Source organism: Mesoplodon densirostris, chromosome X (assembly GCF_025265405.1).
Source record: "Mesoplodon densirostris isolate mMesDen1 chromosome X, mMesDen1 primary haplotype, whole genome shotgun sequence".
NCBI classification, from domain to species: Eukaryota; Metazoa; Chordata; class Mammalia; order Artiodactyla; family Ziphiidae; genus Mesoplodon; species Mesoplodon densirostris.
The window spans coordinates 101,625,247-101,641,168 of NC_082681.1; the positions used below are offsets into that span (position 1 = coordinate 101,625,247).

General features: G+C 40.7%; 1 protein-coding gene across 3 annotated transcripts in view; it reads left to right on the plus strand.

The window, feature by feature from the left end:
* MED14 (mediator complex subunit 14) overlaps positions 1-15,922 on the plus strand; it is a 75,026-nt gene that overhangs the window by 40,884 nt on the left and 18,220 nt on the right. For 2 of the 3 annotated variants that reach the window (XM_060087013.1, XM_060087014.1), the window contains exons 17-25: positions 415-575; positions 663-809; positions 1,788-1,879; positions 2,804-2,956; positions 3,501-3,770; positions 7,446-7,586; positions 9,146-9,257; positions 14,341-14,523; positions 15,444-15,679. In XM_060087013.1, the coding sequence (XP_059942996.1) occupies positions 415-575; positions 663-809; positions 1,788-1,879; positions 2,804-2,956; positions 3,501-3,770; positions 7,446-7,586; positions 9,146-9,257; positions 14,341-14,523; positions 15,444-15,679 (1,495 nt within the window). Of the gene's footprint in view, positions 1-414; positions 576-662; positions 810-1,787; positions 1,880-2,803; positions 2,957-3,500; positions 3,771-7,445; positions 7,587-9,145; positions 9,258-12,216; positions 12,349-14,340; positions 14,524-15,443; positions 15,680-15,922 lie in introns of all 3 variants that reach the window. The other variant, XM_060087015.1, reaches the window with a different exon arrangement.

Here is a 15,922-nt window from a genome sequence, read left to right on the forward strand (position 1 = left end):
ATGCAGGTCCCTTACTCCAAAGCCCTTGTTCTTTTCACTGTGTCATCCTGACTTCAAAGAGTGGTCTTAAAAATATTTTGTTCTCCTTAGCTTTTCCTTGAGGATGTTCTAGGTAGATTTCACAGAAAGCCAGTATCTTTGATTTTCTGAGAAATTGTGGTCTTTTCTAATAACAAGATTAAGGATGAAGGCGAGCATCACTGTTAAAATGAGAGTCCTAATCCATATTGATATGAATGGAAGTGGGTTAAATGCTATTAACTGCTGAGAATTGTTTCCTTCTCTTGCAGATGGTGCCTAGTAGTGGACTTTGAACCAAAGCTCTAATATGATACCCTGCCTGTCATTGTGTAGATTGTGCTTTTGTCTTTCTGTGATATGAAGTATACTTCATATGCTGTCTTTCATCACCAGAATTCCTCCCTGTAAGGGTGTAAATGAGGAAACCCAAAAGGCTCTGGACCGCTCTCTTCTCGATTGCACTTTCCGATTACAAGGTAGAAATAACCGCACCTGGGTGGCAGAGTTAGTGTTTGCAAATTGTCCACTTAATGGCACTTCTACCAGGGAGCAAGGTGAGATGCTTCACACACTTTGTCTTTGCATATTTCTTGATTTTTTTTTTGTATTGATTACTATTAATCTTTTCTTTTAATCTGTAGGACCATCCCGGCATGTTTATCTGACATATGAAAACCTGTTGTCTGAACCTGTTGGTGGTAGAAAAGTGGTTGAAATGTTCCTTAATGACTGGAATAGCATTGCACGATTATATGAGTGTGTGTTGGAATTTGCACGTTCTCTACCAGGTACAAGTGATAATCGTCAGTCTATCCCCGAGAGACAGCCACTGTGATGATTCATATATATTGAGAAATTTTAACACACAGGTATACCAGATTATAATAATAGTGCATATTTAGAGTTTACTGTGTGCCATACAATGTAATAAACACTTGTATTAACTCATTCACTCCTCACAGTCACCCTATGAGGTAATTTATCATCCCTCATTTCACAAATGAAGAAAACAAGTCACAGAGACTTAAGAAACTTGCTGAAGTTCACCTAGCTAGCAAAGGGCAGAGCTGGAATTGGAACCCATAAACCACTATGCTATACTGCTTCAGTACATCTCTGCCCCTGCCCCCCTTTTGTCAAAATGGAAATTGAAGCCTACTACCTATTTATTTATTTCTTATTATTACTATTATCAACCAGCTAAGTAAACTATTAGAACTACTTTCAGCTTTTTTTTTCTTTTTAAGAAATTTTTCTTTTTCTTTTTAAAATTTATTTACTTTTGGCTGCATTGGGTCTTCGTTGCTGTGCGCAGGCTTTCTCTAGTTGCGGCGAGCAGGGGCTACTCTTCGTTGCAGTGCGTGGGCTCCTCATTGCGGTGGCTTCTCTTGTTGTGGAGCACGGGCTCTAGGCGTGCAGGCTCAGTAGTTGTGGCTCGCAGGCTCTAGAGCGCAGGCTCAGTAGTTGTGGCGCATGGGCTTAGTTGCTCTGCGGCATGTGGGATCTTCCCAGACCAGGACTCGAACCCGTGTCCCCTGCGTTGGCAGGCGGATTCTTAACTGTTGAGCCACTAGGGAAGCCCTACTACCTATTCATGCTGTTGCTATCTTTTTTCCTTTCTTCTTTTTTTTTTTTTAAACTAAGTTATATATACAGAGACCTTTCTATCTAGGCATGTACTATTGCCAAGATGCCCTCTTTTTCAAATATATATTTTAAAATTTCGTATGTATAATCTTAAACTTTTTTGTTTTCTTTCTGTTTAGACATACCCACTCATCTAAACATTTTCTCAGAAGTTCGTGTTTATAATTACCGAAAACTTATCTTGTGTTATGGAACCACCAAGGGAAGTTCAGTAAGTCTGTGAATTAATTAAAACTAAAATTCCTCTCATATATCTTTAAAAATCAAGAATTCAAAAATTATGAAAACTTCCTTGAAATAATTGAGGGTTCAAGTAAAAATTAGGGATCAAATGGTAAATTTTAAATACTTTGTTGATAAAAAATATACTGTAATGCTTAACTCTTTAAAATTGAAAACAAAAACTATACCCTCTTTGGTGTGTGTATTCTTGAAGAGCTTTGGGCAAGGTAATATACTTTTGGTATTTATGGGGTTTTTTTCCTTCAAATCTGCTTAGCAGCGTGATTACTATAATGAAGATTATGTATGAATGGTCTTGAACAGTGTGGTATGTCTGTGCTTTTAGTCACATGGTTGTTAACATTATCTGATCCTGTATTAATCTTGAAGGTATTCCCCATAATCTGTAGTTTCTTATTTTTTTCCCCACCCCATATGTTAAAGTCCTAGAAATTTAGTATATAAATTCAGCCAGCTAGCTTCTTTCTGGACTCTTCCACATAAAGTAATATCAGAAATTACTTGAGTGTTTTAACTGAAGGTGGCATCTGTTGGGGCTGGCTTCCTTTCCCTTTAATACGGTACTCACCTAGGGGGTGACTCTTACTCCGTTCAAGAGAAAATGGAAAAATAAGAAACAATGACAATTTTCAAATAAAGTTTAATCAAATTTTTTTCTTTAGCACCTTCTCTTTCTGTTTTATTTAGTAGAAGTGGGCTGTCTAACACACACATACTCAGTGAATGTCCATAGGGACAGCACATCTGGAGTTTACAGGGTCTCATGAGTTGCTTCCAAAAAAGACCTCATTTCGATCTTTGGCATTTTGCCTTACTGTTTAAACATTATTTTTTCTTCTGCTTGACTCTGTTCCTTTCTTGGTTTCTGAAACATGTAATCTCTTTGATTTAGATTAGTATCCAGTGGAATTCCATACATCAGAAATTTCACATTTCTTTGGGAACTGTTGGTCCAAACTCAGGATGCAGTAACTGTCACAATACCATTCTCCATCAGCTTCAAGAAATGTTCAACAAAACACCAAATGTGGTTCAGTTATTACAGGTAATTAAGTTCATTTTCTATTTAAAAATAAGACTCAGTCAGTGTTAGTGTCTCGTGTAAAACTCCTCAAAAAATCATGTGGACTTGGGGGGCTTCCCTGGTGGCGCAGTGGTTGAGAATCTGCCTGCTAATGCAGGGGACATGGGTTCGAGCCCTGGTCTTGGAGGATCCCACATGCCGTGGAGCAACTGGGCCCGTGAGCCACAACTACTGAGCCTGCACGTCTGGAGCCTGTGCTCCGCAGCAAGAGAGGCCACGACAGTGAGAGGCCCGTGCACCGCGATGAAGAGTGGCCCCCGCTTGCCACAACTAGAGAGAGCCCTCACACAGAAACGAAGACCCAACACAGCCAAAAATAAACAAATAAATTAATTAATTAAAGTACCCTTAAAAAAAAAAATCATGTGGACTTAACTTGTCTTTAACGATGTAAGTCTTTATGGAATGTGCCAGAAGGACATTGTCTCATTTGTGACGATTTTACGTTGGAAATTCTGAGGTTTTAGCAGAAACTGGATGCTCTCACTGCATTTGTTCCTTGTAGGTACTGTTTGATACTCAGGCTCCATTGAATGCCATCAACAAACTGCCCACTGTGCCGATGTTGGGCTTGACTCAGAGAACCAACACTGCCTACCAGTGCTTCTCCATCCTGCCGCAGTCATCCACCCACATCAGACTGGCCTTCAGGAACATGTATTGCATTGATATATACTGCCGGAGTCGAGGCGTTGTGGCAATACGCGATGGGGCCTATAGTCTTTTTGATAATAGCAAGTTAGTTGAAGGTTTTTATCCTGCACCAGGACTCAAGGTAATGGACTTTAGTGTTTACAGCATTAGTAAACATAAATGTGATCTCTAAAACAATTCCTTCGAGGGGGAAATAACGGGGGGAAAAGCAACAAATTCCTGTTTAAATTTAATGAGTAGCCATGTTAATTCATCATCTCTGCAACTTCATTCTGAAGGAGCTAGAACTTCTGGTAAAGTGCTGTGCCTAGGTTTATGAAATGATAAGATGTCCCTTTATTTCCTTACCATGTAATGAGTGAAGATACTAAAGAGAGACCTATTTGCTATTTGGAGCTTTAAGGAACTTTAAAAGTAGTCTTTATCAGTGAATATTGAAAAGCTTTGTTCATCAGTTCAGCTGTGATACTTTTTTTTAAAAATGTAGGGTCCTGGGCCACAACCCCTGGAGATTTTGGTATGACAGCTCAGTTGTACGTTCTTATAGTTTAGAGTCAAATAGTTCCAAATGGCCTGTTTTGAAAATTAGTCCCAGTCTTGCCATTTTCCTACTCTGTTTTCAACTCTTACACAGTATAGCTCATTCTCTTGGTATTTACATCCTTACCTCTAAATAGCATGCTTTCATTGCTCTTTGCTGACTTCTTAGTTGAGGGCGTTATCTGACTCTCATAATGGAAGATGAGGATTTAATTCTTTTTTAGTTCTTTCTTATATGCCCCTTCCCCTTTTCAGGCTGCTCCCAGTACAGATTCATCTTCTTTCTTTCCTCCAACCTTGTGATATGGTTAGGTAGCAATTTAGGTAATTTTTCAGTGTTCACATTATTATGAGTATTTAACACTATTCTACCAAGCTTACTATGATTACTTTTCCTTTCTTGCTCAGCATTTATTTTCCTGGGAACTATTAATTAACTTTTTTGTTTCTTAGCTCTCTCTGTACTTATCACTAACTCAACCTTAAAGTCTCCCATATATGTAACTCTCCCCTCAGTACATTCACAAATCAGATACCTTACCAGTTTCATCTTGAAGACATCTCTTCCACAGTCCTCTGAACTCCAGTCTGGAATGGTAGCTCTCCAGACCTTTTGCCCAGTTTTGATTTAGGAATCTGCAGAAGGGTGGTGAAGCAGGAGATTCCTTCACTTCTCTCCTGTGTTGCATGCCCTGTGGCTTGGACCCCACGTCTTGTTCTTGGTTTACTTCATTGTTTTGGTGGAATACTTTCTATGTAGCTCCCTGGGAGAAGATACACGGGAGGTTAATTTGAGACCTTGTATGTCGGAAAGCGTCTTTAGTTTAGGGTCATCTAGTTGAGAGAGCGGCTAGCTGTAGTATTCTAGGTTGCAGTCATTTTCTGTAAGAATTTGGAGGCATTGCTCCATTGTGCCCTAGCTTCTGTTGTGACCATTGAGACATTTCATCCTGTTCCAGTTCTTGAACCTTATGTGACTAAGTGGACTCTTTCAGTCTGGAAACTTACATCCTTTTGTTGTGGGTAATTTCCTTGTGCTCTTCCTCGAGTCTTTTCCTTTGTGTTCACTGTTAGCTTTCTGGTACCCCTACTATTCTGAAGTTGGGCATCCTGGACTTATCCTCTAATTTTCTTATCTTTTCTGTATCTTATCTCTTTGTTTCTGGGAGATTTCCTTTTTTTTGTTTTTTTCCAATCCTTCTGTTTTTCATTTCCATCAAGAATTTTTTTTGCCACCTTTTAAAAAATTTCCGAGAGCTCTTTTTCGTTCTGAAAGTTCATTTTATGATGTCCTGTTCTATATGGCTGCATTATCTTCTCTTACCTCTTCCTACATAATCTCCATTTCACCCACCTTTTTTTGTTTTCATCTCTTTCATATTAGTATTTTTCAAATATTAAGTGATTCTTAACGCTGTGCTTTTATTTAAAGGTGACACTTGCTGACTGTAATCTTCACTGCAGGATGATCTGCTTGGGCCATTTCATTGGGTAACTCCCAATGTCAGTAGCTTCAGGTCTTTTTGTTGGGCCAGTGTGAGTACCAAGAGAAGAGTATCAAGACTCTGCATAGCCGTTGTGCATCTGGCTCCCAATATTTGGCAAGTCAAATAAGAGAAGGAAACTAGTATTCTCAGCATTCAGTATGTAAACTTTAATCTCTATTTTTAGTATGGTACCCCTGCTGTCAATTGATCCTAGAGTTCCCCCCCAATCAGAGACCTTCCGCCTGGGTGGTAGAGGTCAGCCTAACTCAGTGGGAGTGCCAGAGGCTCTGGAGGGTTTCACTACTGTCTTTAAGACGTTTCACCCAGTCCTCTGCTCTTAGTCTGTTTCATTTCCATTTCCAGGGGTATCTGATGCTGCCAGTTCCTGTGTATCTTGGAGATCTGGATGGAAATAGCTTTGCTTCTTGGCTTTCCCCACTGCTTGCTTAAGAAGAAACTTCCTCACATCAGATAGTTCAGTTACCACTCAACCATCTGCTTTGCAGCTTCCTAGAATTTATTGCTATTTCTCTCTTATCCCATTCTTCTTGTCTTTGTGACTTACTGCTTAAAAAAATTTTTTTAGGAGTTTCAGTGGGGTGTTGAGAGAAGATGAAATGTGTGTTGTGAATAATCTATTATCTTTAGTTAGAAATAAGACTATGTACCTTTAAAAGCTTTTCAGTAATTCTGATAAGCTTGTAATCTATATTTTTGAAGATTGGGAAGGTGGAGCATATTAAAGAGAATCTGGGACTTCCCTGGTGGTGCAGTGGTTAAGAATCTGCCTGCCAATGCAGGGGACACGGGTTCGAGCCCTGGTCCAGGAAGATCCCACATGCTGTGGAGCAGCTAAGCCCATGCACCACAACTAATGAGCCTGCACTCTAAAGCCCGCGAGCCACAACTACTGAGCCCGCGAGCCACAACTACTGAAGCCTGTGCACCTAGAGCCCATGCTCCACAACAAGAGAAGCCACCGCAATGAGAAGCCCGCACACCGCAACGAAGAGTAGTCCCCGCTCACCGCAACTAGAGACAGCCCGCACGCAGCAACGAAGACCCGACGCAGCCAAAAATAAATAAATAAAATTTATATGAAAAAGAAAAGAGAATCTGTTCTTGAGACACAAATTCTGGTAGCCTTGCTTAATTTTTGATGGCATAACCTATAAAACAGAACTGTCCCATTCTTGATGTTTAAGTCACATAAAATAAAAAGCAAGTAGCCTTGCTTAATTTTTGATGACATAACGTATAAAACAGGACTGTCCCACTCTTGATGTTTAAGTCACATAAAATAAAAAGGGAAAAGGTAGCTTAGTTTCTTTATTCAGTATTCCTCTTTCATATTTTCTGGCTTAAAAAGTGAGAACTCTCACTAAATAGGAAGTTTTCCAAGTCATTGAAGTTACTTATATGCCTACCGTACAACTTTTTATTCTCTTCCATGTTTTTGATTCAGAAATTAATAAGAAAATATTTTGGCCAGGGTGTATTTCTTTCTTCAACTTTTTGCTCACATAATAACATTTTAACTTAGATGTTATTTTTATTGTTGTGTTTAACTGTTTTCCTCAGTTTTCCCCCTTTCTTCAAATTGATCACTCTCTCTTCTAGGTTGGCCTAACAATAGTGGCCTTGTGTCATACTTACATTTCAGATAATGGACATAATATGTTTGTTTCTGTTAACACATTCTCAATGATTAAGAATATCTTACTAAAGTTAGGTAAAATAATCTAAATTTTACCTGTTTATATCCATAGACATTCCTGAATATGTTTGTTGACAGCAATCAGGATGCTCGAAGAAGGTCTGTAAATGAGGATGATAATCCCCCTTCTCCCATTGGAGGAGATATGATGGATTCTTTAATCTCACAACTCCAGCCACCACCCCAGCAACAGGTGATGTCAAGCTGACATTCCAAACAGTGTCATATTTGTGTTACTTAACAGGTTCCATAGGTGGCTCTGCTTCTTTGCTGAAAGGCAAGGAGGTCCTTGGTGGACCCGAGATGCCCAAGAAATTCATATGAAAAAATAGTGACAGAGGAAGACAGGAGGAGGCTTCTAGTGATGGGAAGTAAATAGTACCAGAAACAGCATTAACTTCAGACTCCCACACTTAAAATAATGTCAGGTGATTACCCGTGTGGTCACAAAAGATGATGTCCAAATGGCCAGTAAGCACAGAAAAGGTGAATAGTGTCATCTGTCGTCACAGAATTATACATTAAAGCCACAGTGAAATAATACCCCATAGCCACAGAAATGTCTTTAAGGAAAAAAAAATTGATAGTCCTTGCCAACATTTGGTATTAGGACCATCTGAAACTCTCATTTACTACTGGAAGGTGTATAAAATGGTACAGCTACCTTGCAATGGTGTGTAGCATTATTCCGGAGTGCTAAGGCTGAACATTATGCATGCCTATGATTTAACGGTTCTACCTTGGGTATGTATGCAACAGAAATGCAGCTAAAAAACACGGGAATGTTCATAGCAGCATTATTTATGCAAAAACTTGTAAACAACCCAAATATCCGGCAACAGTAGAATGAGTGAGTAAACTGGGGTATATTCATACGGTGGAATACTTTACAGAAATGAAAAAAGCTATTGCTACATGTAACGAAATGATGAATTTCACTGACATAGCGTTGAACAAAAGAAGCCAGACACTAATGAGTACATTCAGTATTTATATGAGATGCAAAAAACAGGCAAAACCAAGCTTGAGTGATGGAAGTCAGAGTTTGGGGAGGTGATAGAGACTTGGAAGGTGGGTGAGGGTGGCCTCTGGGGTTCTGGTAATGTCCTTCAGTATCTTGATCTATGTGGAAGTTACATTTATAAAAACTCATCAGACTGTACATTTAAGAGTCGTGTGCTTTACTGTATGTGATTCATACCTCAAGTTGAAAAAATAGACTAGGAAGAATTACATTGTCATTACTGGAGATGAAGGTGAGTAGAGATCAGGCTGAACTACCATATTTCACTGACTCTAAAACTCCACCAAATGCATTGTTTTTATGTACTGCCCGAAACAACACTGCCAGTTCACCTACGACATGCCATGCATTGGAAGACACACACTGATTTCAGAGATGTTAAAATATGGGGGAAATTTATCTTAGAATCAGTGAAATGGTAGGTAAATAATATAGATAAATCAGTTATATGGTAGATAAAATGAGCAAAAAACATCTTGGGGGCTATGAGCAGTGGTACTGCAAGGTCAGGAATGAGAATGTTGCTATTTTTAAAACATTTTGAAAGGAAGTTTTTTAAAACTTGCATTATTGATGTGAATTTTGGGCATTTTCATACCTCACCTTTCCTATTTGGTAACCAGTGATGTGTGTAAATGTTAACACTGTAGCTCTTTATTGGGGAAAGCCACACTCACATAATCTGCATGGTTGGCCATTTTACCAACATGGAATTTTCTTCTTTTCAGCCATTTCCAAAGCAGCCAGGATCATCAGGCGCTTATCCTCTAACTTCGCCCCCTACATCTTATCACAGCACAGTTAACCAGTCTCCCTCTATGATGCACACACAGTCTCCAGGTAAGATATTACTTATTCTCTTGCTGTGTTCAACTTTCAGATCCAGAAGACCCACGCATACACACACGCACACACACCGTGAGAAATACTACAGATGTAGCCTTAGATGCCAGAGGGAACTGCTTTGCTAGTCCGTGGCTGGGTATTTGCCATTCATTCATTATGGCAGGGTTGTGAAATCTGTGTTCATGATTCAGGAGCACTTTTAAAAGGTTTCAGTTAAGTGGAGTTGTTGTCACCCAGAGTCAGACTCATGGCGCAACTCCAAGAATCACAACATGATCTATGTCAGAGGTCGACACACTAAGGCCTGTGGGCCACATCCTATCCACCACCTAGTTTTGTAAATAGTTTCATCGGAACACAGCCACATCCATTTATGTAGTGTCTGTGGCTGCTTTCCCGCTACGATGACCCGTTTCACAAAAGCCCCCTTACAGAAGGAGTTGGCAGAGCCCAGGTGTATGTGAACAGTGCCCCACCTTAGAGTCGGGCAGGCCACAACCTGCTTGTCTGAACAAGATGGCTCTGTTGGCGACCCCATGAAGTGCGCTGTAAAAACTGCTGGAGAGGGACTTCTCTGGCGGTCCAGTGGCTAAGGAAGGCTTCGCCTTCCAATGCAGGAAGTACAGGTTCGATCCCTGGTCGGGGAGCTAAGATCCCACATGCCTCGCGGTCAAAAAACCAACATATAAAACAGAAGCAATATCGTAACAAGTTCAATAAAGACTTGAAAACTGGTCCACATCAAAAAAAATCTTAAAAAAAAAATCGCCGGAGAATGCCAAATTTTGACTTTTAACAGAACAATTAATTTGTTGGTATGTCTTAAGTGCTTGCTCTGTGTCTGATGCTGCACGGTGCTGGGGATTCAGCAGTGAGCCCGATAGCAGTCCTGCTTCTTGAGCTTACCTTCTAGCAAGGAGCACTGGTATCGGATTTTTAGGGTAGATGAGCCCTTCCCTGCTCATCAGAGATGGTGGGACCCCAGGTGAAGACTTGGAAGTCATTGTTGTGTCATTGAAGGTCCCTGAACCCTGAGCTGGTGGGAGACTCAGACCCTGTGAAGCTCCGACAGTAGACAGTGTGGGAGCCTGAGGAGGAGCAGCTGGGGAGCAAGGGGGAGAATGGGAAGCGGGGTCCCAGCACCCGAGGGGAGGGAGTTTCTAGGATGTGGGTTGAGACTGGTTTCGCATAGAAGGAAGGAGAGATGATTATTTTGAAATAGTTTTAGTAGCAGACAGGTATGTAGTGCTTCCTGTGTGCCAAGCCCTGTTCTAAGCACTTTACCCTTTTAAGCCCTAGGCGTTAAACGAATTCGTTTATTCCCTAGGGAATAAACGATTAAACGAATACCCGAGGCATGGAGAGGTCAAGTCACTAGTCCAGATCACACAGCTAAATATGTAAATATAATACTTAAAGGTTAATCAAGTTGATTAACATTTATTGAATATCAATATGTTAATATTGAATTCATACTATATTGAGTTAGTACTGCATTAGGTATTAATAGAACATTAAAAATATGGAATTCTCTTACATAGTAGAGAATTTGAAAGCTGCTGGTATTGAGGATAGTCATGGTAATGTAGCAAGTATTTTAATGTTGCACTGATAGTTTTGATAGCCATAGTCCCCACCCTTCATCATCCTAAATTAAAGCTAGTCCTGTGGCTAAATACCATCTTTAAGCTCATGTCTCATGTTTTTTATAGCTCCATCTAAGCCTCTCCCCCAAACTTGAGTCCTGTATTTTCCAGCTAACTATTCAGCATTTCTATGTAGATGTTTAGTCAACATCTGAAACTCAGCACGGCTGAAACTAAATTCCTAACACCCCCCAACCCTGCCCTGTGCTGCTTCTCCCATAGACACTGCATCTCAGCAAGTGGCAGCTTCTTCCTTCCTTCCTGTTACTTGGGCCAAAGCTGTAGGAGTCATGTTGGACTCCTCTTTCTCTCACACCCACAGTCAGTCAGTTACCGAATACTGTCAGCTCCATCTTCAGAATTTATCCAGAATCTAACCACTTTCACCATCTCAGCCTTCACCCTTTCCCAAGTCATTAGCCATCTCTCACCTGGGTAATTGCAGTTGCCTCTAACTGGTTTCGCTGCCTCCTGCCCTATAGTCTGTTTTTCAACAGCAGCTAGAGTGATCCTTCTGGAACAGAAGTTAGGTCATGACTCCTCTCCTCCAGACTCTGCAGTGGCCTCCCATCTCATTCAGGGTAAACCCTAAGTCCTTAGAGTGGCCTACAAGTCCCTGTGTGATCTGGGACCCTCCTCCCACCTCTCTGACCTAATCGTCTTCCGTTCCCCCCTCCCTGCCTTGCTCACGCTGTTCCAGCCACACTGGCCTCCCCCTGTTATTTATAACTGCTGCTACCATTGGGGCCTTTGCACTAGCTCTTCTGATCCTTCACTTCATGTCTCAGCCCCCATAGCCCCTTCTCAGAGAGGTCTCTGGTTGCTCTATATAAAGAACAGCACCCACCTCCACCACTACACGATATAGCCCCCTTACCTTGCCCTGTTTTTCTCCATAGCACTTAGCATAACCTGACATATGTTTGTCTTTCTCATTATACTAGAATATAAACTCCATGAGGGCAGGAATTTTTGTCTGTTGTTAACTGCTGCATCCCCAGTACCTACAACAATGCTTGGCATGAAATTGATGTTCATGCCTACTTGTTGAATGAGTGAGTGAGTGGATAAAAAAGTACACTGGATTTTTTTTTTTAAACATCAGTCAATATAAGAGCTAGAATTTGGGCCCCACGGAATTGATGTCTCTCTTTTTCCATACTGAAATTGTTCCAGTTTTTCTTCGTGCTACTCATGGGAGCTTTACTACTTGTTTCTTTAGTCTGTAGAGAGTCTTAACTCGGGGTCCTTGGACAGGACATAATATGTGTCCTGCAAGATCATCTATAATTATTTTCCTTTATTAGGAAATCTGCATGCCGCCAGCTCCCCCAGTGGGGCTTTGAGAGCCCCATCACCAGCATCATTTGTTCCAACTCCTCCCCCTTCCTCGCATGGAATCTCAATAGGACCAGGGGCCAGTTTTGCTAGTCCACATGGTGAGTCCATACCGGAAATCGCTAGAACATAAGAGTTTGATGTGAAGGTAGTTTTTGTTAAATAAATTTTCTTTTTGCAAAATTAGCACTTGTGTATTGGGGAAACAGCAAAAGAAAGTACATTTTTCCTGGGAATTCCCTGGTGGTCCAGTGGTTAGGACTTCGCACTTCCACTGCAGGGGGTCCGGGTTTGGAACTAAGATTCCACATGCCGCGTTGCGCGGCCAAAAATAAGAATACGTTTTTCCTGATCACACAACGAAGAGATCTACCAGTTAGTCTGTCTGCTTCGCACTCTCTCTCCCCCTCACTCGGCCTGTCACGCACCCCCGCTTGCCTGCCTGCCTGCCTGCCCAAATCTCTGTTGCTCTATCTTGCTCTCTACCCATCTTCTCTCCCCTTAAACACTACCCCCCCAACACAAAATTGGGACCCTACCATACGTATTGTTTTGAGACTTGAATTTTTTAACTCAAAAATTCTATTTTGAATTTGTTCAAAAAGAGAAAGAATAGAAGAGGTAGCCAGTGAGGTGTTTGCTTTCGAGTCCACCAACCACCTAGTTCTTCCTCCCAAAGGCATTTAGTGCTCCTGATTTCTCGTGCATTCTTGGAGGGATGTCTTATGCGGATTGTTCTTCCCCCTCTCTTTTACACACATGGCAGCATACTGCACACCATGTTCGGTACCTTACATTCGTCACTTAACTGTATCATGAATCCTGTGCCAAATCTGAACATAAAGAGCTTCCTCAGGTTTTACAGCTGTGTAGCATCTGTGATTTTCCTCTTTACTATTAATATTTGCAGGAACATTTCTGTCAGTAGAAACTACATCATCATACTAAATGGCTTCATAGTATCCCCTTGTCTGGGCATACCACGATTTAACCGTTCTCTTATTGCGATACGTTTATCTCTTATTACGATACGTTTAGAATGTTTCTATTTTTTCACAACTGAACATGGTGTCTTCTCTGCTCACAGGATTATTTGCATAGGTAAGTTCCTAGAAGTGGAATTGCTGTCTCAAAGGGTTTGAGAAGTTCTAAAGCTTTTGAAACATACTGCAAATTGCTCACCTAAAAGGCTGTACCAATTTCCTCTAGTATTGTACAAGAATGTCTGTTTTCCTGCATCATTGCCAACAAGGGGTATTGTGATTTTTTTTTAATCTTGGTCATTTTGATAGGTAAAAAATGGCATATTACTGTTCGATGTGTGGTTTTTTTTATTATTAGTGAAGTTGAACTTTTTTTTATGTTCATTAGTCTTTCGTGTTTCTTATTTTACACCTGCCAGTTTATATCCTTTGCCTGTATTCTTGTGTTTTTCTTACCGATTTGTAAGATTTCTAAGTAAGGAACATTTATTCTCTGATATATGGCAGAAGTATTTTCTCATTTTGTCATTTGGTTACAAAGAGGCGTAAATATGTTAAAAGTATCTGCAGGATGAAATTTAAATATCAGATTGTTTAGGAGGTCACTGCTTTCAAAATTTGATTCTTGGTGCATTTCTTAGTCACCGTACACTTTACTAAATAAAGAAAATGGAAAATTCCCTCTCTTCAGCCTTCTCTGAGTAGAATGAAAACATAATTTGTCAGGGTTAGTTTAAAAATATAAGATTTCTACCCTTAAAGGAGGTTTGAGATTTTTTTGCTTAATATTTTCAAACATAGTGTTTGTTATATAGTGTAAAGTAGATTGTTACATATTACACATCTTGAAGCTTGTGTAAAGGTAAATTTTATCCTTTCTCAGTATTTTTTTATCTTCCTAATTTTTGTATCATGTTCAAAAGTACAAAAACTACACCAAATAGAGATTCAAATGTGCCATGTGCATCAGGCTTCAGTGAAATATCTTACTGAAAGACAAAATAAAATATTACCACGTGGGGTTTAAGCATTTGGATGTTGTCAGCTATTTAATAGCTTTTCAGCTATTAAAATATAGGTTTTGAAAACCATTTGTTTACTTGTTTACAGGAACCCTGGACCCTAGTTCTCCATACACTATGGTGTCACCAAGTGGACGAGCAGGGAACTGGCCAGGGTCTCCTCAAGTGTCTGGCCCCTCACCAGCAACACGCATGCCTGGGATGTCACCAGCCAACCCATCACTACATTCTCCAGTTCCAGATGCTTCTCATTCCCCTCGAGCTGGAACAAGTGAGTGTCATCGACACTTTTATGTTAGCTTTTAGAATAACATAAATGACCTGTTTTAATCATTCTATCCTCATCCTCACATTTGAAAGTCATGACTTAATAAGGATACTCAATAGCTTAAACTTTTATCCATTTAGTAAATTGGTTGTAACAGTAGTTAAATTTGTAAAAGTCGGGCAAAATGTAAGAAAGGAGAATGTCTCCTCCAGAAGTCTTCTGAGGTGAATCCTGTACCTCTGTTACGACTACTAACTTAGCCGTACTACTAGACCTTAAAAGGTACCTGAAGGTAACTGACAAGGTTATGCAAATTAACACAGAAAAGAAGAATTGTACACATATGTTCATTAGCTTTTGCCATGTGACTTTTAGTGGCTTAAAACAACAATCATATGTTCGCTTGCTGTTCTGCAGATTGGCAGTTTGGGCTGAGCCCAGCTGGGTGATTCTTCCAGGCTCTGCTGGGCTCACTCATGCATCTGTGGTCAGCTCCTGGGTTGGCTGGGGCCTGGCTTCTCTCTGCTGCTTGTGGTCTCATACTTGATCATGGGCTTGCTCAACTGGGGCTGGACAGGATTCCAAGAGAGCCGGTAAAAGCCTAGGCCTGCAGCTGGCACTGTGTCATTTCCACTGCATTCTGTAGGCCACAGCAAGTCACAAGGCCAGCCCAGATCCCAAGTAAAGAAGTAGACCCCACTCCTTGAAGGAACTGCTGCAAAGTCACACTGCAAGGGACCTGGCTGCAGGGAGGAGAATAACTGTAAGGAAACTAATATGTGATTGTTAACACCACAGGGAGTAACGGAAACAGTATGGATTGCTATAGAAAAGTAAAGGTGTTTAATAAAAGCAAAACAGGGAACAACGAGATTGTGTGTATTTGTAAAAAAAAAAAAAAATGACGTTTTCCTTCCCAAAAGGTTCCCAAACGATGCCCACAAACATGCCTCCACCTCGTAAACTACCTCAGCGCTCCTGGGCGGCCTCCATCCCTACCATCCTCACTCACAGTGCCTTGAATATTTTACTGCTGCCCTCTCCAACGCCAGGCCTCGTGCCCGGCCTAGCAGGTAGTTACCTTTGTTCTCCGCTTGAGAGATTCCTTGGATCCGTCATCATGAGACGACACCTTCAAAGAATTATTCAACAAGAAACGGTATGTGAGTACCTGCTGAATTCCTAAGTGGTGATTGTCAAAGCAGGTGCTAAGTTGCTTCCTAGAGTAGGATCTGAACTGAAGTGCTGTTCCCTTACCTCCTTTAACCAGCCTGTTAGAATTATGTTTTGCCCTCCACCCTAGCATTAAAAATGGATCCACTATTTTCTTTTCCATTCTTACATTAACAAATTCCTTCACTTATAATTTGCCATACTGTGGCGATCATGGACCTGGAGATAG